The 21,770-nt window shown below is 40.0% G+C and overlaps 1 protein-coding gene across 4 annotated transcripts in view; it reads right to left on the bottom strand.

The window, feature by feature from the left end:
* CHCHD3 (coiled-coil-helix-coiled-coil-helix domain containing 3) overlaps positions 1-21,770 on the bottom strand; it is a 296,929-nt gene that overhangs the window by 274,465 nt on the left and 694 nt on the right. For all 4 annotated transcript variants that reach the window (XM_011995834.1, XM_011995833.1, XM_011995831.1 and 1 more), the window contains exon 2: positions 10,732-10,819. In XM_011995834.1, coding sequence (XP_011851224.1) covers positions 10,732-10,819 — 88 coding nt within the window. The remainder of the gene's footprint in view (positions 1-10,731; positions 10,820-21,770) is intronic.

The following is a 21,770-nucleotide window of genomic DNA, read 5'->3' as shown; positions in this document are numbered from 1 at the left end:
ACTCTTTCAAGAAGAAAATAAGCTATGATCCTCAAGTGAGAAGCTGATATCCAGCACGAGAACAGCCGCACAAGAGAAGATACAGTGAAGAGAAGCCCAACTCTCAAGTGTCCCAGAGTTTTGACAACAGGAAGAGAGCAGGGGATTCTACTAGAAAAGGGAGCCGGGGTAAGACCTGTTTTTCCAAGTTAGGGACCTACCTCTAGACACCCTAACCAAACCTCACCTGAAACTCCTAACCTAAAATTCCAGGGGGCAAGGTACTAATGTCAGATTAACTTCGACCCAATGGAGGAGGAAAATGAGGAGGGTAGCAGGAACTGAGAGTGGGAGGGTCCAAGAAGGGAAAATCCCAACTCACTTCAGCACTCACCAAAACTTGGCAAGTCTACACAGATGATTTCCTTTCTAAATTAAATTAATAACTAGGAGGAGGACATGAACCTCCACATCAATGTTTCCAAATCCAGAGCCCCGCTCCCTAGCTACTCCTCCACAAACTCGTAGTTTTCCCCAGATGGTACTCAAGAAAAGTGCCTCTTCCAAAAGGGCTTCCTTGGGTCCACTATGATTGAGACCTGAGACTGGCATTACATAGGCACCATCAGGAGCCTGGTGAAGACACTCACATCCATGCCCAGTAGAACCAACCTAAGAGAAAGATCTCTTTTCCTGCTTGGCTCTTAGTGACACAGGCACTTGTACATATCAGGCTTCATTATCTGATTTGCTTTAGCTCACGCATTCCACAAACATTTATGAGGCACCTAACTCTATAATACAGTCACTGTGGCTGAGTGTACAGACCATGGGAAGCGAACAGTCACTTCTTTCAAAGGCTCATAATTAAATGGGAAAAACAGACAAGTAAACATGTAATTACAACACAATGAAGTACATACGATTACAAGGATCAGTACTAAAGAGAATTAGTAACACAAGAAAAGGAAATTCTTCAAAATGGTATCAACTTGGAAGGTCCACACTGAGAAGATAAAGAAATGGCTCTTGAAGGAAACCTCCTTGACCCTCTGAGACTTCCTCTTTTCCTGCTTTGCCTAATTGCCTGGCCTCAACAGGTCAACGTTTACCTGCAGCGAACACACACAGTCCTATAACGGCTTCTTACCTAGGCAAAGAAAGGTCAGCACCAAAGCAAGGGGGAGTGCTGCAGGAAGTGCCAGAAGAGGAGGTCCTGGGAGGACCAATGAGAAAACAGAAGCTGTGGGATCTGGAGGAGAGGGGTGTGTGATGGGCAGTGGCAGCACCACGTGACGCGTGGTACGAGAGACGTGCACAGGGTGCCACAGGCCCACACAGGAGGGGCATCTCACCAGGACTGGGTCTCAGGAAAAGCTTCCTGGGGTAACTGGTTTCTAGGCAGGAATCTGAACAATGAGCAGGAGTTTGCCAGATGAAAGGCAGGTAAGAGATGAGATACAGTTGGGGCAGGGCTAGAAGTTGGAACAGTGTTCAGACAGAAGGAACAACATGGTCAAATACCCAAAAGGAGGCCGGGCGTGATGGCTCAGGCCTGTAATTCCAGCACTTTGGGAGGCTGAGATGGGTGGATCACCTGGCGTCAGGAGTTTGAGATCAGCCTGGCCAACATGGTGAAACCCTGTGTCTACTAAAAATACAAAAAATTAGCGGGGCGTAGTGGCGGGCACCTGTAATCCCAGCTACTAGGGAGGCTGAGGCAGGAGAATCACTTGAACCCGGGAGGCAGAGGTTACAGTGAGCCAAGATTGAGGCATTGCACTCCAGCCTGGGCAACAACAGCAAAACTCTGTATCAAAATTAAAAAGCTCAAAAGGATAAGTCTGAGGATATGCAAGAACTTCAATATGACTAGACAAGACAAAGAAGTTCAACATGACAGACAAAGGTCTGTCTGCCAGCAAGGTCCTGTACAAAAGCAGTATATAGGCTCAATCCCATGAAATTCCCAGAGAAGACTAGAGCAGGAGACGGACTGTACAGCACCTTGCTGGCTATGTAAGAGATCTGGGCTGCATCCTAACAGGAAGGCCAGGGCGGGGTGGAGGGCTCAAGTTTCTAACAGAGGAATGGCATTAGTTTCATGCTTTGGAAAGAAACTAGGGCTGTAGTGAGAATAAACCAGGGAATGAAAGACTAAAGGCAGGCACCCCAAGCAAGAGTCTGTCAGGGCAATGCAAGAAAAAGATGATAGTGGCCAGACTAGGGCAATGACGCCAGGGATGGAAGAAACTGAAAAACTTAACATCATAAAATGGGAAATGCAGAGCAAGGCTGTACTGCTCATCAAATACAGACAAGGTCTGCGAGTGACCCTTGCAGGACTATAGCAACGATGGGTGTGGACAAGCAAAAAAAAAAAAAAAAAAAAAGCCCTATGAGAAAAGAGCAAGGTGCAAGTGCACAAAGTGAGGAAGAAAGCAGCAGCACTCACTCAGCTGACAAAGGAAAGAAGTCCTGCCAACACAGTGAGTACACAGGAGCTGGTTGCTGGCAGCCGTGTACTTGCCTGCCATGCAAGCTGTGAGATGTTCCAAACACCTTGTATCTTTATAGTAATGTGAGTTATCATGACTACCCTGGAACTGAAAGTAATTTCAAGCTCCAATCATTTGATGCTGGCTAATTAAAACCCATATTTCAATTAACCGCTCATTCAGGGGAAGCAGGGCATACAGAACCAGAACATTGTCATAAGCATGCCATAGCAATTGGGTGACATGGAGATCCTTACTATAATGATCTACATGGGTTCCCGAGGCTTTTCAAGGAACACTCAAATACAGTGACAGCTGTCAACAAAGTGTCAAGTAGCCCTGGGGGCAGAGAAGGTTTAAAAGGGGGACTTAAAAGCACTTACTGTTCCCTGGTAGCACTGATATGGCCTAATACAGAGCACTATTGGAGTGACTCTGAATAAACCAGGCAGGCAGGAGAGGGTAAAGGGAAGAACTGAAATGCTGGATCAGACCTTACTTCTTAGAATTTTTTTTTTTTTTTTTTTAACAAGGGAAAACATCATCATCATCAACAATAACCTACTATTTGGCTGACAGCTGGAAAGTCAATGGATTGATTTTGAATCTCTCTGCTTGCAATAGGAAAATGTACATTTGAAACTCCCTTGGACAACTTATTACAAGAGATATGGGCCATCCAGATGATGCTCTCAAGTCTGTCAAATTACAAGAAAGGCAAAAATATTGTTAATATTGTTTACAACAAATGTATGAAATGTAAATCAAAAATAGTATTTCTATGTATATGTCCTATGCTTTATATTCTATTAGTTTTGCTTGAATAACCAATGCCGTATTTTATTTTATAAATCTTGAAGCGTGATTACAAAATTTATATCACTGTTTTATCTAGTTTTCTTAATATAGTTTTGGTGACACCCATGATTTGCTTGGTTATGCCAAGTAACAACACTTGTTCTGTGAGAAAATACAATCCACTAGCCCGTAATTGCATTTAAAGTTAGTGTCCAGAATCTACGGCAGCAAAACTGGGGAGCTTCTTTAAAACAGCATCTTTTTTCCCTGCTGTCATTGAAATTACTGGGTCGTAACTCCTGAGTTAATTTCCAGCTCCTGAGTACTGTGACTCTACGACATTACTATATTCCTAATCTACATTATACAACGTACCTAACAAAGCAGCTGCTTCTTTCTAGTAACTTAGGGGCAAGTAGGGAGTGTCTGGCCCATTTGACTTCATACCACCTAGAAGCACCAATGCAAAGTAAATTATGCTGCTGCAGTCACAAGGGCAGGGACCTCTGAAGACACAATAAAAAGCAGCTGAAGCCAGTGGTTAATCCGTTAACTAGGAAATCAATGGGCGGAAGTTCCTAGTCACAGAAAACGATCAGAAGGTGTGACTCACTGACATGTCAGAACCTACCAAGCTTTATCTCTAGTTCATTCCCTCTCCCACTGAAGCACTTTCTTCATGTGACTCCCTTTTGATCATTCCAAAATACCACGGAATACAAACCACATTGCTAATGACAAGAAAGGAAGTTTTCTATGCCCTCCTCTCAATTTTAAAATAAAGTCAGCCTAAAGGTTTTCTGGATTCTCAAAAATAAATCCAACATAGAGAGGAATCAAGTAGCACAGAGAAAAGGTGCCCTCGGCCTGGGGAGAAAGTACTGAAGCGTGAGTCAAGGACTGCCACTACCCATCCATGGAGCCGTAGTTACCATGTCCAGCCAAGTCCTCCTCTGCCCTGCCACTCTTCCTAGACCAGGCAGCAGCTGACCTTCCTGATTGCTAGTTTCCAACTAACGTCCTTTCTTTACCTTATCCTTCCAAGGATCCACTTGCTTCATTCACCTTCCCTGCTCAGAACTCATCCGTTACACCCTAGACTGCCACGCTGTCTTACGCAGTTGAGGGCAACTTTATTTATTTATTTGTTTATTTATTTATTTTTGCAATAGGGCCAATTACGGTCAAACAAAAATGCTTATGGGGCTGCTTCTTTACTAAACCGAAGATGAAAATGACTTTATTTAGTACTATCGCAGAAAATACATATTCTTACCACTCTGATTTGTTTATTGGATATAAAAATATCAATAAGAAAACCAGCACTATATTTTTAAGAATAAAAATGTTACTAATATCTGGGTATATCTGAAGGCACAACTAATGTAACTTTCCAGTCTTGCATCCTAAAATGAGATGGAACACCTCCGTAGCTGCCCAGGCCCTATAGGATAGAATTAAACTGATTGACTTCAACCTACCCACCCATGAGACCCTACAAGAAACCTTTATCTGAATTAATCTGGTCTGTGTGCTAACTCTACCAGGATTACCTTCTACTCTAACCCCCCTCCCGTCCCCCTTAGCCTCAAGTTTGGCTCAAGTTCACTTCCCCTGATGCCAGGCCTGCCTGCCAAAGCTCCTGATGCTCTTTGTCTGAATTTCTAAAGCACTTTCCACACCTCTTATACATTCTATCTCACTCACATATTCATTCTAACAGAGAAGGCAACTAAACTAGTACTCATTCACTACACTGTAACATTAAATATGCTTAGACCAGACTAGTAACTCCTTGAAGGTCAGAGATGGTGGCAACGCTACCACTTGTTGACTGATGGGACTAACCATGAAGTTCTTCAACCCTAGACTGTTGGCAGATTTCTTTTTCAGAGCAGAATATGCTGACTTAGAGAATTAGATTTAATGCCTTTAATTCAACAGCAATTACGTTTCTTACCATTAGGAACAGTCAGGCAAATCATCCATTATGGCCCACAAAAAAAGTACAGAATTGAGACACAGGCATCAACAAAGTTTCACATATTAAAAGTTGGAAACCTAGACGTTCAGTTCTTGTAACTCGAGTCAAAGGAATAAGCTTATTTTCTCTGAACTCTCCCTACAGTGTTATCTCTAAATGAGCCTTAAAGAGCTGTTTTAAAATAACTAGGAGGGCCAGATTTCGGGAGAAAAATACACAGAACTTATAGATGAATCTATTTCCCAAAATTGGCTGTTTAGTTTAGGCTGTGCTATTTCCTGCTCAAATTGGTTTCCTGCAATTTGTTAAGGCTGCCAAATACTTAGTGATCTCAGTGATATACTTAACACAAACTGGCAAATCTTTGTTATTTTTCACAATGACGAGAAATTTAGAGAAACTTCTACAGTGAGGACAATAATAAAAGTTAGGTCATTTGTCGTTTTTTTCCAGATTCATCATTTTTATCTGGTTGCCAGTAGTTTACGAAAACAACAAAATGTCTCCTAATATCATTTCCTGTCTGTTTCTTCGTATTGATTTGGGGATAGTTTCTTCAGCGGTAGGGTCAACCATGAGAGGTCTGACCTCATTATAAGCCAGAAAAACTAAAAGATCAGGTTGGAAAGGAAACAATCAATACCCAAAATTGATTTTTTAAAATCAAAAGATGCAAGATGTTAATGAAAAGGTAAGTTTATAACTACATGCAATGACATTTCCTTATGTCAGCCTAAGAAGAAAATTATCTGGTGTAAAAGCAAACCAATATAGTTGAGATAACGCAGCAGAAAATTTGAGGCAGCAAGGACACAGTTAAGTTCTTTAGAGCACATTCATTTATTAAAGTGGCATTACAATCTGCTGTGTGTCACACAGTGTATTATTTTACCCAAACAGCTTTACATGCAAATACTTATTGCAACGAGCCATTGATCTGGTTCAAGGTTTAGCAAAAAAATTTTTTATGAAAAAAAGTTTCAGTAAAGTCTTTAGAGGAACCCACCTTCTTACAGTATAAAATGTATTCTCAAAACTATTTTTATGACAAAATTGAGTTCCTATATACAGAAATCCTAGGGCTCTCAGTTCATCAAATACACTGCCCTATATTCACACATACGAATAGCCTAGGGCTGGTATGACTAAGAGTCCTGTGAGAAAGAAGGCTTTGTAATAAATACTTAAAATTCAACTCACATTTAATATATAATTTACTTCATACTGAAAAATGTAAAAAAGGCAAGTGACACTTTTATCAATACATTTTTGTAGGCTTGAAAAATTATTTCATAACACATCTAAATTTTAAATCATAAGAAATCTATTATTGAGTACTAACTAAAACCCCTAAATGAGACAAACTCAGAACAGAACATAAATTTTCAGGCTTCCTGCTTTTATAAATCAATTTTTTTAATTCTAAGAAGAATAAATCTTTGTTAATTTACACGTAGTCGAATTGCATTCTTAACCTAAAGCAAGATCATTTCAAAATAGCACGCTAAATCTTAATTCTTTTTTGGGTTAGGTTGGGATGGGTGAGAGAAACCATGTACTCAAAGAATCTGTCCTATGACCCTTGTTGAGTCCTTTTCACATCATGGTGCAGACAGAAAATAAAAAGCACTGGTGTATTCTAGATCAGAGCTATGCAACACAACTGTCTGCAATAACAGAAATGCCCTATATCTGCACTGTCCAATATGGTAGTCACAAGCCACATGCGGTTACTGAGCATAAAGTGTGATGAGTGCAACTTGGGAGCTGAAGTTTTCATTTGATCATTGACTTAATTTTCACTTAACTTTTAAGAGCCACATGTGACTAGTGGCTTCCATTTGGAGAGTGTAGTTCTAGCCTGACCACTAAAACACAAGATGGCATACTTTTTTTTTTTGAGATGGAGTCTCACTCTGTTGCCCAGGCTGAAGTGCAACGGAGCAATCTCGGCTCACTGCAACCTACACCTCCCAGATTCAGTCGATTCTCATGCCTGTCTCCCGAGTAGCTGGGATTACAGGCATGTGCCACCACGCCCAGCTATTTTTTGTATTTTTAGTAGAGATAGGGATTCACCATGTTAGGCAGGCTGGTCCCAACTCCTGACCTCAGGTGATCCGCCCACTTCGACCTCCCAAAGTGATGGGATTACAGGCATGAGCCACCAAACCCAGCCCACAAGATGGCATTCTAAGAGCTTTCAGTGCCCAGGCTGGTCACAGCTGGTCATGGACCACAGAATTCATCAGTCATTTCAAATGGGGAGTGAGAAGGGATGGGTCCCTCAGCAAAGCCAGAGCTCTTCACATCGGTGTCATGCTCTTCGGGCCAGACACACCACAGAACTCACAGAAAACCTCCTGACCCATCCCCACTCTCTCAAAGTGTCAAAACAACCCAAGAAAGAAAACATTTTCTCTCCTTCCACTCACTATTTGAGAGTCAATATGGGAAAAATTGAGAACAACCAACAATCACTTATAGACAACAGGTTCTTTCCTTAATTCAAGCAGAACATCACTAAAAAGCAGCTCCTTTGTTCCAACTAGTTTCTGTCATATCCTTTCTAAAGCAAGATGTCATTCAAATTAAAATAAGACAAAGTGGTTAACAGCATTTGCTCTGGAGTCAGACAAACTTGAATGTAACTCTCATCTCCTTTGCTCACCAGCTGTGTGACTTTGGGCAAAATAATTAATCACTTCAAGTGTCAGTTTCCTTCTACGTAAAATGGTTATCACAGGTCCTTCTTCCTAGGGTTATAACGATGAAATGAGATAAGACATACACAGGATTTAGAAGAGTACCTACCACGTAATAAATTTTGTTTAAGTGTCATCTGTCATTACTTCAGTATATTGAATGAATCATCATCATCATCACCCTCACTCCTTAATATAGGAGGTAGGAAAAAAAAATCTACCTACAACGAATCATACTTTAGAACAAATTCCGATTTTAAATGTATCCATACATCATCATTCTTTTTTTAACACCAAGAAAATGTTTTAATTAAACTACAGAAACAATGGGTATAGCATAGAATATTCATAAGCAAAAAGATACACCACGTCATAAGTACTTACAAAGTTACAAACCATTTGCTTCCTTAACATTTTCCATATTTTAAGTTCATACATGTAGATATGAACAGATTCACCATTTTGAGGAAGGGGAGGAAGCAAGGGTACATTTATCGTCAGCGAGATGTGCTCACTGTACGCAATGGTATTTATATGCAAGGCCCGAGTGACCGGAAGTGCAGTTGTTGGGCATTTTAATAAACTGGACAGCCATTTGTTTCTGCACGACAAGGCATCTTCTTAAGCCAAAATATTTGATAAACTTAATTTCAGTATCTCCTAGGTTTCTTTTATACTATGTTTCTACCTCCCTTATAGTCTTGTTATATATGTAGTTTATCTGCCAAAAAAAGAACTTTTTCCTATTTTTGCATCTTTTCAAAATACCTGGCTTATTTGCATAACAGAAACATTCAATAAATGTCACCTGAATTAAACGTATAGAACTCTCCAAAATGAACAAAAGTAGCTACTTTTAAAATGGATAATGCCCTTAAATTAATTCAACAAACAATAAGCACTTACCAAGAAGCAGGTACACTATCCTAGGAGCTAAGAATTCAGCTGTGAACAAACAGATAGATGAGGAACAAGTTCCCTGGAGCTTATCTTCTAGTGAAGATAGCAGTCACAGTGAATAAGTAGAGGAAGGGTGATAGGAGATGATGAATAATGTGATGATGTTGGAAGGCAGACAGGGACCAGTCATGATATATGATGGAAGCCCAGGGAAGCAGCTCAGACTATATTCTACGTACCATGGAGAGCCACCTCTGGGACACAACTTGACCTGATTTGCTTTTCTTCAATAGATTGTGAGGACTTCTGTGTGCACAGCACAGGGCGGAGGAGTGGAAGCAGGGGGCCAGTTAAGAGACTTCTGCAGAAGACAGTGGTTATCTATCTGGATTGGAGCTATAGCAGAGGAGATGGATGCAAAAGGAACATATTTAGACATGTTTTAGAGATGGAGTTGACAAGACTAGCTAACAGTCTGATGTAAGGAGTAAGGAAAAAAGAACACAAGGATGAATCCCCAAGAAGGGGCTTGACTACCTGTGCCATCTACTGGGAAAGACAGAGAAGAAAAGCAAGTCTGGGGGTGAAAATAAAGGTTGATTTTGGATATGTTAAGTTGAGAAATCGGTAAGGGGAGATTTCAAGTAGGCAGTTGTCTATTATAATGTCTGGAATTTCAGAGAAAGGTCAGGGCTAGAGATATAATTTTGGGAGTCACAGGCATCTAGACAAAGATTTCAAAACCGTACATTGGGACAAGATTACTTAGTAGAAATCAGCAAAGAACCCTGGACTGAGGATTGCAAGTAGGGTGGAAGGAAAACCAAGAGTGTGGTCCAGAAGCCAAAAAAAGGGTTTCTAACAAGGAAGGCAGGCTCACTTTCTATCTAGCATTAATTAACTGTGAATCCTCAACTCTAGTACTAAACAAGAAGCTTCAAAGGGGTAAGAACTATTTCTTATTCACCTTGGTACCCTCTCCTCTAAACATATCAGAAGCTCAATTCATGTTTACTGACTTAATGATTAGTAAGCAGGCGGTGGGGGGGTCACAATTGGCCCAAGTGAATGTCATTTGGGCAGGATCTCATCTTTCTCAATTTCACAGTCTAGAGACAGATTTCCCCTTTGTGATAAGTACAGGAAAATCTCACTTAATCCAAAATTAATTATCCCAATTATTTTCTTGTTGTCATTTCACAATAAATAGCACATCTATCCATCAACTGGGCAGTATCAAGAATAGCGCCGGACACATAGCTGGTGCTTAGTAAAATATTGGATACACAGATGAGTGTGGCAGGAGAGAGAAAAGGGAGAAGAAAGAGCATTAAGTCTCTTATCCAGCAGGACCTACAGATAAAATTAGGCTTAATAATTCTTTATGGATTCCATTTGCCACCATATGTCCATCAATAACTAAGACTGACTGCGACAAACTAAATCTTTTATAAACTTAGAAGAAATTTATTAGAAAATAAAAACATTTGGAATACTTCACAATTTGAAAATAGCAAATCAATATATTCTAAGTTCAATTTTTTTAATAAATATTTATTCCTAAATCTCTAATATCCCTATAAGCAATCCATTTTATACAAAAAGATATAAAGTAACTTTCCAAAGCCTAGTAGAGGATTCAGGAGTGGGAAGAGAAAACAAAATGTTCAAAGACTGTTTGAAAATAGTTTCATTATTAGTACAAAACATTTTAAAAGAAACCCCAATACTGACTTCTAATATTCCTTATAAAAAGCTAAACATCCAAATAATGAAAGACAGAATGCTAGAGAACTTGACTATTGAGTCAACTTTTTCCATTTATAATTTTTCTCCTAAAAACCCTAAAATTAAAATTTAGCAATACCTGAGGCACCATAAGCACCGGAATACCGCTGAGACTTCGAACCAGATGGAGAGGATTCCTTCATTCGATCAATCACATTTTCTGAAAGCTGGAAAAGCAACATCAAAATAAAATCAATTATAAAAGAGCAAGAATGAAAACCAATGCAATAACATCCAAGTAATTTAGTCATCCATATCCATACATATGACGAATGGCCTAAAGAAATTAGGCTAAATCTAACAGCCATAAAACCAGAAGGAAGAATAATTTTAAGATTTCAAGATGCACCCCACAGCACTGCTCCTTTATTTTCTCTAATGCACTGCTAATTGTTCATTATAAATAACTACACTGTTCATTTTATACTGTGCACGAAATTGTATCTCTGAGGAAATGTATGCTATCTAAACTTCAACTTTCCTCCCCTAATCCTACACACTTATTTATGCATTAATGGGCCTTAGCTCCTTCTCTCCCTCTAGTCCCGAAGGAAAGTGTTCCTTCCCCCTCCCCTCCCTCCCGTTCAAAGCTAACCACATACAATCGCTCTTTCAACAGATTTCATGATGCATCGACTATGTGCCAGAAACTAGGCTAGATTCTGAGTATTCAAAATTATCAAGTGCTTAAAGCATAATAGAATAAACAACCAGCAGGCATTTAAATATAACACGAAGACTGCTACCTGAGTGAGTCAGCATGTAATGGAAGTATACAGAAACCATAATGGGCAGCACATGTAGCCAGGCTTTGAAGACAGGGCTGGAGCAGAGGATTAGGGAAGATTTACAAGGTAAGGATGCGTAAAAGTTAGGAAGAGATGCAGTGGGATAAAAGTGCTCCTGGGCGAGAAAAATCGCATTAAAGTACAGATGAAAACCAGAATTTGCCACCGTTAGACATACAAGTGGAGATATCAAGTAGGCAGCTGGCAATAGAGCAGAGGCTCTGAGGAACACCCAGGCCTGCGGATTTGAGAGTCATCATTCCCACAGTTACTATCGCGTCATCCTTTTTTATTTTCTTTATAGCACTTACCACTACCTGATATTTGCCTTTCACTAGAAAGAAAGCTCCGTGAAAGCATGGATTTGGCTGTCGTATCGCTATATTCCCAGAGCCTCACTAAGCCTAGTTAATTGAATGAATCAATGAAACAATATGAATAAATGGCTGAAGCAAGAAAGTGGAAGGGGGCATAGTGAAAGAGAAGGTGGGAGGGAAGGTATAGATTCCAGGATTTTGAGGATTCTTAGTGAACTCTTCAGATGAAACAGTTTGAACTTGATCCTGAGGGTACCTGAGCACTACTGAAGGATTTGAAGCACGGGAATGGCACAATCAGATTAACACTTTAGGAAAATCACTCTGGCTACAGTGTAGAGAACAGATTGGAGGGGGACAAGAACAGAAGCAGGATCCCTGAAGGAGGCTAAAGGACCAATTAAGAAGCTATTAAGCATATGTCCACACAAAGACTTGCACAGGAATGTTCATAGCAGCATTATTCATAAGAGCAAGAGTGGAAATAAACACATGTCTATCTACGGTGAATGGATAAACAAAATCTTACATATCCATACAACAGAACACAACTCAGCAGTAAAGAGCACTGAAGTTCTGACATATGTTACAGCACAGATAGACCCAAAAATCATTAAACTAAGTGAAAGAAGCAAACACAAGGGCCTACATTGAATGATTCTATTTATATGAAATACATGAAACACTCAGAAAAAGCATCCCTATAGAGGAGATAAGTAGTTGCCTAGAGCTGGGGTGGGAATAGGGATTAACTGTAAATGGGCACAAGAGATCTTATTGGGATGATAAAAATATTCTAAAATTGGCTTGCAGTGATGTTTGCACAACTCAGTAAATTTATCAAGTGTTGAATTGCTACTTGGGAGGCTGAGGAGGGAGGATCGCTTGAGCCCAGGAGGTCAAGGCTGCAATGAGCTGTGATCATGACACTCACTGTGCTCCAGCTTGGGCAACAGAGCAAGATCCTATCTAGAAAAAAAAAAAAAAAAAAAGTGTTGGAATGTAAACTTAAAATAGGTGAATTTCATGGCATGTAAATTACTCTACAGTAATTTACTTTAATAAGCTTTAAAAAAAAAAAAAAAGCTATTATGGTAATCCAAGGGAGAACACACTTAAAAGGTATTTAGGATTTAAAATACTAACATTCACTGAGTACTTATTATGTGCCAGGCGCTCCACTAAGCTAGGCACTTCACTTACTTACTCCTTCACAGGCCTATGAGATAGATATTTTTATATCTCTATTTTACAGGAAAAAAACTGAAGCATAGCCAGATTAAATAACCGGCCCTGGATCAGATACTTTATCAGTAGCAGAGGAAGGATTCGAACCCAAAAAGTCTAAGTCTCAAGATCCCACTCAAACATCCCTCAGCATCACTACCCAATCTCCGAGTAGATATGGGAGTAAAGCAGAAGTCATCAAGGAAGAGCCTAGGATTTCCATTTCAAGTAACTGAGTGATCCTCCTCCTGTATCAAGGGTCTTCTTCCCATTTCTACTTCCTGAACTCACCACTATCTGGTTTTTACCCTCAGTGCAACAGTGAACATCCTCTGGTAGAAGTCACCAATGACCAAATAAATAACTTTTGATATTTACGTAATTAGGTATTTCATATTTATAAAACATCTTATTTATATGGCTTATCTTTAACATCTAACACCTCTGGCCATTCCCCTCTTCTGGAAAGTCCTCCCTTGGCTTTTCTGACATCCTGCTGTCCTGGTTCTCCGAGGACTCTGGCCACATCTTATCTCTTTTGCAGCTTCCCCTCTCCTGCCTACACTTCAATGCTGAAGGGCCCAACATTCTATCTTTTGCCCTTATTCTCTTCTTATTCTATGTGCTCTTGTACTGGTACTCTCATCCAATCTCTTGGTTTCTAACTGCTGTTGATAAACTAATAAATTCCATTAATAAATGCATTCGCTCGAGCTTGAGACCTATATCCCAGAAGCCCGGTCTCCACACTGAACTGTCTAATGAAAACTTCCTTCCGGCAATCCAGAAGCACCTCACACCCAGTGTCCAAAATTGAACTCACGTTTGCCACAGATCTCTTCTTTCTCCTGCCTTCCTTACCTCATTAATGACACCACAAACACCCAGCTTCCTAAATTCGAACACAGGGCTTGTTCTCAACTCTTCTTTCTCTCTCATTCTTAGCCATGACTTCATCAATCCCTAAATATTTAATAAATTCCTCTCTTCTCTCATCCCATTTCTCCTGCCCTAATTCCTGCTACCATCCGCCTAAAATGCAAATGTGATAATGGTAACTCTCTACTTCAAATTCTTCAATAGCTACTGTCTGTTTACAGAAAAATTCAAATTCTTTGTACAGCATTCAAGACTTCATCATTTGGTAATGGCCAAACTCTCCAACCTCAAATTCTAGTTTTTTTCCTTAATATTTCATATCCTGTTCTACACTCATCTCCTTGCCTTTGCACATGCCTACACTGCCTTCTCTCCTGGCCCCTTGGGAGGGAGTCACCTTTCAAGACCCAGTCTAAACATCCAAGCCTTCACTGACCAAACCAGTTGTCCACTCCATCCCAATCCTGCCTACCTAAAGCTACCATTCCTTGTACCCATTGTTCCTTTCTCAAACTTCCAATACAGTCTCAATGAAAGAACAGGTATTAGCCTTTCCACATTCACCTTTCTGCCTTTCCACTAGACTGCAAGCTCCTATATACTAAGTCATTCATTCAACAGATGTCTCCCAGGCCAGGTACTAATCAAGGCCCTGTGATACATCAATAAACTAAATAGCCTATACCTGAACTGTTACTTATATCTCAGGGCCCAAACCAGAATGGAAGTGAGATGGAAAAGAGAAAGGCTACAGATCAAATGCTGTGTGTGCTCTTTGAAGGAAAAAACTACAACTCCCTTCTGGGAAGACACGAAGACTTTCTATTTGAAAATGCCAGGGCCAGCTGCATCTTTCCAACAACTGACAGCCACTGGGTATGTTGCTGAAACTCATGTGCGAAGCTGAGATACATCCTAGGAAAATCCCTCTAAGACTGACTCAATTTACACTTGAAAAAAAAAGAGACCCCGAGTAACATTCAGTTACTGGCAGCATCAAGACCAGAAGCAGTAATTCCCAATCTCTAGTCCAATGCTCTACTATTAAATAACATACTCCTTCAATCCCATGCATGTAATAAAAATATATCACTTCCTCTTAAAGAGAAAAAAATGAGCTTTCATTTTTAGAATCTTAAAGCTATTTTAACTGATATATAATATATATAAATCTCAAAAATCAAGTGTTAGCAATAAGCTTTCATCTGAAAAGTTACTATTTTCATCTGAAAAAGTGAAAATATTTATCCCGAGTGATTTTGTGGAGGGATTTTAGTGTTTTGCACCATAAACTATAATTGACTACACAAATATTTGCTACAGCTATTACCCATATAGCTCCAGCCACAGGGACTTTTTATTTCATTTTGGTTCATTCTTATCAACTAGGTCTGAGCTTGTACTGACTCCTCCTCTGTAAGGTGCATGAGGACTAGGCCTACAGCTATTGTAAGCAGCAGCTGCCTAAGTCCTGGTATGGGTGGAGAAGGTGCTCATTTTTCTCTATGTTCTCTGGGTAGTGGAAGTAGAATGTCTCTTTCAACCTAATCACTAATTTCTTGTTAACTTTTTTTTCTTTTTGAGGCTTCTCTGATGTCCCAAGTTGCTACTTAATGTCAAATTCTCACATCAATTCAAAACATTTCCCAGTGGGGTGTTTGGTTATTGTTCAGTCAATTTATAAGCATGCGCCAAAGGAGTATACACTAAACCTACTGTAGGCTTCATAAACATACTGTAGGGTTGCCTTATTGAGAGTCCACCTTTCTCTTGTTCTTACAATCATTCAACAACTGTATCCTTAGGCCCTTCCAAAGCAGCAACCATGGCCATCTACAGTTGCACCTCTGCCAGCTCCAAGCACTATTACCCTATTCCCAGTCTGCTCACAGCAATGTAGTTATGAGGCAATAGTCTTGCTGTGTTATCATCTGTATTCAAAGTCAATGCTCTCTGAGCTGACCTTCCCGTTGCAGCAGTAAGTTCAGACCTGCACACTCACCTCATCTCCTCTGTGAACAGGGGTACTCACTCGTGAAGCAGCTGACAAGCTTTAGAGATGCTGACCCGGGTTATACACACAATCTGTAGCTGTAGAACAACTCATCTTTGTGATGAAAAATGACCCAAAATGGGGGTCGATGGTACAACATAAGCTTCTGCAATGGCAGCCTCTGTGTAAGAAGTAACTTGCAGTTGGGTGCGGTGGCTCACGCCTGTAATCCCAGTACTTTGGGAGGCCGAGGCAGGCAGATCATGAGGTCAGGAGATCGAGGCCATCCTGGCTAACATGGTAAAACTCCGTCTCTACTAAAAATACAAAAAAATAGCCAGGCGTGGTGGCACGTGCCTGTAGTCCCAGCTACTTGGAAAGCTGAGGCAGGAAAATCCCTTGAACCCAAGAGGCGGAGGTTGCAGTGAGCCAAGATCGCACCACTGCGCTCCAGCCTGGGCAACAGAGCAAGATTCTGTCTCAAAAAAAAAAAAAAAAAAAGTATCTTCAGGAAACACATCTTTTCCTGAACAGGGCACTTGTTTTAGAAAAAGCCTTTTCCTATATAATAACCTATACCTATTATACTTGCTTTCCAGACATCTCTGGAATCTGCATCAAGGCAAATACCAAGGGCAATTTACAGAAATTATTTGTAGCAAAGAATAGTGAAATAACATAACCCCCACACACATTGACACTGGGAATTACACCCTGAGGTCCACAGACTGAGTAGTCCGTGGATCAATTACTCAACTGTATGCAAAATTGTCGGTTTATTGCATGGTCCTGGCCAGAATCCACAGCTCACAGATCCACAGTGCTCTACAAACTAAAAGAACCACCATTCTAATATAAGAGGCAACCAAGAGAAGCACGTCTGCCGATATTCAGCCCACTGAACTTGACTGTCCACCCTATTCTCTACTGCTCCTAAAGACAAATTTAGGCAAACAGAGCTTGCCAAGTTTAAATTTGTAGTACTCACCACACCAACGTGCTCCACAGAGGGGGAAAGGGCAAGTGTCATCTCCTACAGTCTTCCCACTCATCTCTTCCTACCCAACTTGTTTGGTCTTATCCAAAATTCATGCCAGAAACACCACCCACCAATCCAGAAGACAGAATTTTCTCAGAAACAGGAGATTGGGTGAGATGGACAAACAGAAAGTATTTCTACTCCCAGGGAATAGAGTAAAAAAAGAGGAACTCTCCAGTGGCCCTTCTAAGAGGTAAAGTTACGAGCCACATGAGACAAACAAATCAGCTTCCTGCCTCCAGAAGTTTCTCTTATCTTCTTCCAGATATGTCCTAGCAAACTGATTCAAGAACTCAGACCCATTTTTCTCTCTTGATCCTCCTTCCACTTAGCATAAGTCATTTTCTGTATTAGTTTGCTTTACAATTACCTTTTTAAGACATAGGCTCCAAAGACTGCTACTATTATGTGGGAGAAATTACTCCCAAATAGTTACTTAAGGGAAAGGAGGAGAGGGAACCCATACACATGTTCATAGATATATATGAAATATGTAATTCTTAGCTTAGGTTTGTGTTTCTTTACATTTGTCATTAGTAGAAACCATTATCTCTACCTTTATAAAATCCTAGACAACTTTAGATGGTACTCAGCCCAAAAACTTCATAGAATCTAAAGCTGAAAGAAACGAATCATCTACTACTTAACTAAATTATTTATACAATATTCCTCAACACTCCCAATGGCTGACCCAATTTGTAGTCTCTGATAACATACTCTTCAGAATCCTCAATAATACCCCATATTAAGTAATCTCTTCATTTACAGTCTCTCAACTGCCAACACTTCCCAAAGCATGAGTTATGTTCCATATTAAGTATCCATACTGCCATAACTGGCTCCTGTTAATTTCAGCTTGCAACTTTAAGGCCCAGCTGCTGACATTCGCTTATGTCTGGAAAGCATAAATATATCTTTGAAAATGATACTCACTGAAGTTGACATTTGCTCTAGAAGAGTTCACTCACAGCTTTGATGTTTCAGATAAACTTGCGAAAGATTGAGTTGTAAGCACACTTTCCAAGCAGGCACGGCAGGTGCCCACAAAAATCCTATCAACCACATGTAATACGAGTAATGAAAATGCTTCGTCTTTCCATCTCTAGGAATTTCGTTTAGCCTTGGGAAGAGGGCAAGGCAAAAGACTGACCTTTCATCCAATCCATATGAGTAGTTTCAGATTCAAAGTTGGAATCAGGCACAAAAATACAGGTTATTTTTACAGAAGAGGAAAGAAAAGCTATCAGTTGCTAAGGATAAAGGGAAAAAACAAGACCCTACAAATACCATGAAAAATAACACCTGGTAGGTGAGAAGAAACTTTAAACTTAAAATTTGAAGTAGGTCCTTTCATAGATAATTAAGGACCTCAACAATATAGAGAAATACAATCTATTAATAAATTCAGCCAGGTGTAGAGGCTCACAGCTGTAATCTAAGCACTTTGGGAGGCCAAAGTGGGCAGATCACTTGAGGTCAGGAGTTTGAGACCAGTCCGGCCAACATGGTGAAACCCCCCTCTACTAAACATACAAAAAAGTTAGCAGGGCATGGTGGCACATGCCTGTAATCCGGGCTAATCAGGAGGCTGAAGTAGGGGAATCACTTGAACCCAGGAGGCGGAGGTTGCAGTGAGCTGAGATCGTGCCACTGCCCTCTAGCCTGGGCGACAGAGCAAGACTCATCTCAAATAAATAAATATTCAAGCATAGTTACCAAAAGCCTTATGTTGTTCACTAAATGTTATTCTTTATACATTACGGTAAGTGATGACTGAGCCTGGTGGAGCGGCACATGCCTGTAGTCCCAGAGAGTGGGGCAGGAGGATAACTTGAGCCCAGGAGTTGAGACCAGCTTGGGCAACACAGGGAGACTCCAACTCAAAGAAAGCTCATAATTGCCAACATATTTATATTAAGGGAATGAACCCAAGTCATTATATGAAAAAAAAAAAAAATGAAGATGAAATTATAGACGCTCCTTGGTTTACAATGGATTTTGCTGAAGGTAAAGCCAGAAGCTGAGTTTACTGAACGCTTGTCACTTCCACACCACTGTCAAAAAATCCTAAGTCGAACCATCCTAATAGGAGACCATCTGTACTATCTTTAACGGTGTAACAGAACACAGAATTAGTTTTCCAGTAGTGACTGACTCTGTTGAATTAATAAGCTTGGTAAACGTTCATTTCTTACAACCAATGACATAAATGCTAGACAACTGGGAAAAGTTGGAAAGTTTTCTTCAGCCAAGTTGAACTAACCCAACTGTAGTTCAAAACTGAAGTTTGGTGCCTCATCGGCACCATGTTCTAACAAACTAAGCTAAAAACAATGACTTATGTACATACTGCGAATGCAGTTTCTTATCCTTCCCCAAGTCTCAGAAGGAAACAATGTGACTGTTTAAAGCCAAGAAAAATATAAAGAAATAAAAACCATCTACAACAGACCTAGACAAAAAAACACCCTCAATTAGGACGTAATGCAAGACTCCCATTTCCCAGTCCATACCCTTTTAGGTACACCTGTTGGGGCACAACATGCTCTTATTTTTATTAAAATTTGAAGTTCACATAAGTTCACGTGTCCATTCTTTTGAACAGCTCTAATAACAGCTACTACTCACAAGTGCAAACACTGTCAAAATACTAGACACTGTGCTAGATACACATTATGTCAAATTCTCAAAGTAGGCTGCTTTATCCAGAAATACTAAATACGGAAACACGATGAAAAGTGACTTGTCCAGAGCAACAGGGCTAGTGAGAGGCAGAGACAGAATCCAACTCAGGTCTGCTTGGTTCCAAGGCACATGCTCTTTCCACTACACGGCACAGCATTTTCAAAGACTCTTATAACTTTGCGTGTGAAAGGAACCCTATCATAATAATGGCTGCCTTTTTAATGAAAACCTACAATGTGCCAGGTGCTTTACATACCTTACCTCATCTTCTTACAACCAGTCAAGGGAAGTGATGGTATTACCCTTTATGCACAAGGAAATAATTCGAGAAGAAGTCAGTTGTCAAAGGCCACAGGCTAATAAATACCTAACCTGCGATTTAAACGGATGTCTGCTTAACTCAAGCCAAGAAAAATACTAAGATCAACTGAAAACATTTACAAAAGACCAAGACAAAACCCACACAGGCAATCAAGTTAAGTAATAAATATCTAACCTGAGATTTATTATAAGTTGACACTCTTTCTATCATGAGCTCAAAGAAATCAGAATGACCTCTGTGTACCCAATACTTCAATGGATGTCACTTCTACAGGAAACTGCAACAGGCTAAGTATGGCTACAAGAAACTTACAGTGCCATCAGACTCACAGGATTTCAGGACTGGAAAACAACAGAGATCTGAGAGATGTACTCAGTCCCATTATTTTGCAGATGAGAAAACTGAAGCTCAGGGAGATTGCAAAACATTCATGTAAAAGGAGATTTGAAGCAATGGAGACCAGCGCAAGGGCATTCCAGGTGAAGGGTATATTCTGAAGAAAAGCACAGAGGTCAAAATGAGCATGCCTGAACTGTAGCAATACAGATAAAATGTACTATATGAGAAAGAAAAACAAATGAAGAATGCTATCAAGTTATATGACCAAAGGACATTTCTTTTTAAAAAACAAAAATCTTAAAAAGGTTTTTTAGACAATTTTCCCATTTTAATAGAATACATATCCCTGCTGTCACAGTTATTCCATCCAACCTTATCTAATGTTTGATATGAATCTCTGTGCTGTGGCCACATTCTTTCAATTTTGTTTGCTGTTAGCACTGTGTCTGTACCAAAGCATAAGAATATGGATTTATACATTTTTTTCTAACCAATGTCTTCTCACCCAAAACTTATTTTGCTTTGTCTTTGAATTATTTTTCACCCTGAGTGGCATACCGAAGGCCTAATGGCAAGTCTTAAAATCTCTGCATAGAACTTAAAAGTTTACAGTAATTTTTTACTCCAAAGAGTACTAACTGAACCACAGTAACTCAAAGAATGCAGCCTCAGATATTTTATTACAAAATGTAGGACTACCATTAATTAGTATGATATAAAGAAAGACTGGTCACAAACCAAAAACTGAGTTCAACAGTCTGAGTTTCTATAAAGAAAAGTTTAATAAATTATTCTCAAGGTAATAGTTTCAGAAGAAAAAGTTTTAAAACATTTTAAATATTTAAGAAGTTTTATTTCCTGGTAACAACTGTTAAAAATAATTTACAAATGTAATTTATTTACGCTGGTTGATAACAGAAAAAAATATATAAATTATTATAAAACTTTCTGAAGTCAAAATTGCTTTATTCACTAGGTTCAGGCATCATACGTCCAAAAATGTGAGGCTCCAAATTCAGGCGCAGCGGAGAGTGTGTTAATGAAGTTAGTGCTGGTATACTGACACCCTAGAGAAAAACCACGTTTTCAGTTTATGTATCAGATGCATGCAAAGGGCATTAAAAAAAAGTACTCTGCAACGTTGGTCAGAAATGACTACATTACTTCTACTAGTCTGAAAAACTGCAAACCTATCTCAGCCCCTATCAGACTGGCAGACACTAGTCCTGAAGCAACTGGGCCTAGTCCAAAACTTCGGCGCAGCAGGTCACAGAGGAGGCGCCTGGGAAAGAGGAGATATCAGAGAAAGTGAAGCAGGGAGAAGCCAGAAGCCACCCCAGGCAGGCCAGAAAAGACTGTGGAGGTGGGAGGGAGGATTACAGGGTGTGGGGTGCGGGTGGGAGGAGGGGGTGTTATCAGACGGAGAGCACTAAATGACACAAAACAAAGGCAATCCTTAAAATGCCAATTCACCCTGGGAGACAGGGTGTGTGAACAGTGGGAAAGCAGGGTTTGGAGAACCATTTCAC

This window comes from Mandrillus leucophaeus, unplaced genomic scaffold (assembly GCF_000951045.1).
Source record: "Mandrillus leucophaeus isolate KB7577 unplaced genomic scaffold, Mleu.le_1.0 Scaffold5, whole genome shotgun sequence".
Classification (NCBI taxonomy): domain Eukaryota; kingdom Metazoa; phylum Chordata; class Mammalia; order Primates; family Cercopithecidae; genus Mandrillus; species Mandrillus leucophaeus.
The sequence above is the reverse complement of the archived record's forward strand: the minus strand, read 5'-3'. Positions and strand labels throughout refer to the sequence as shown.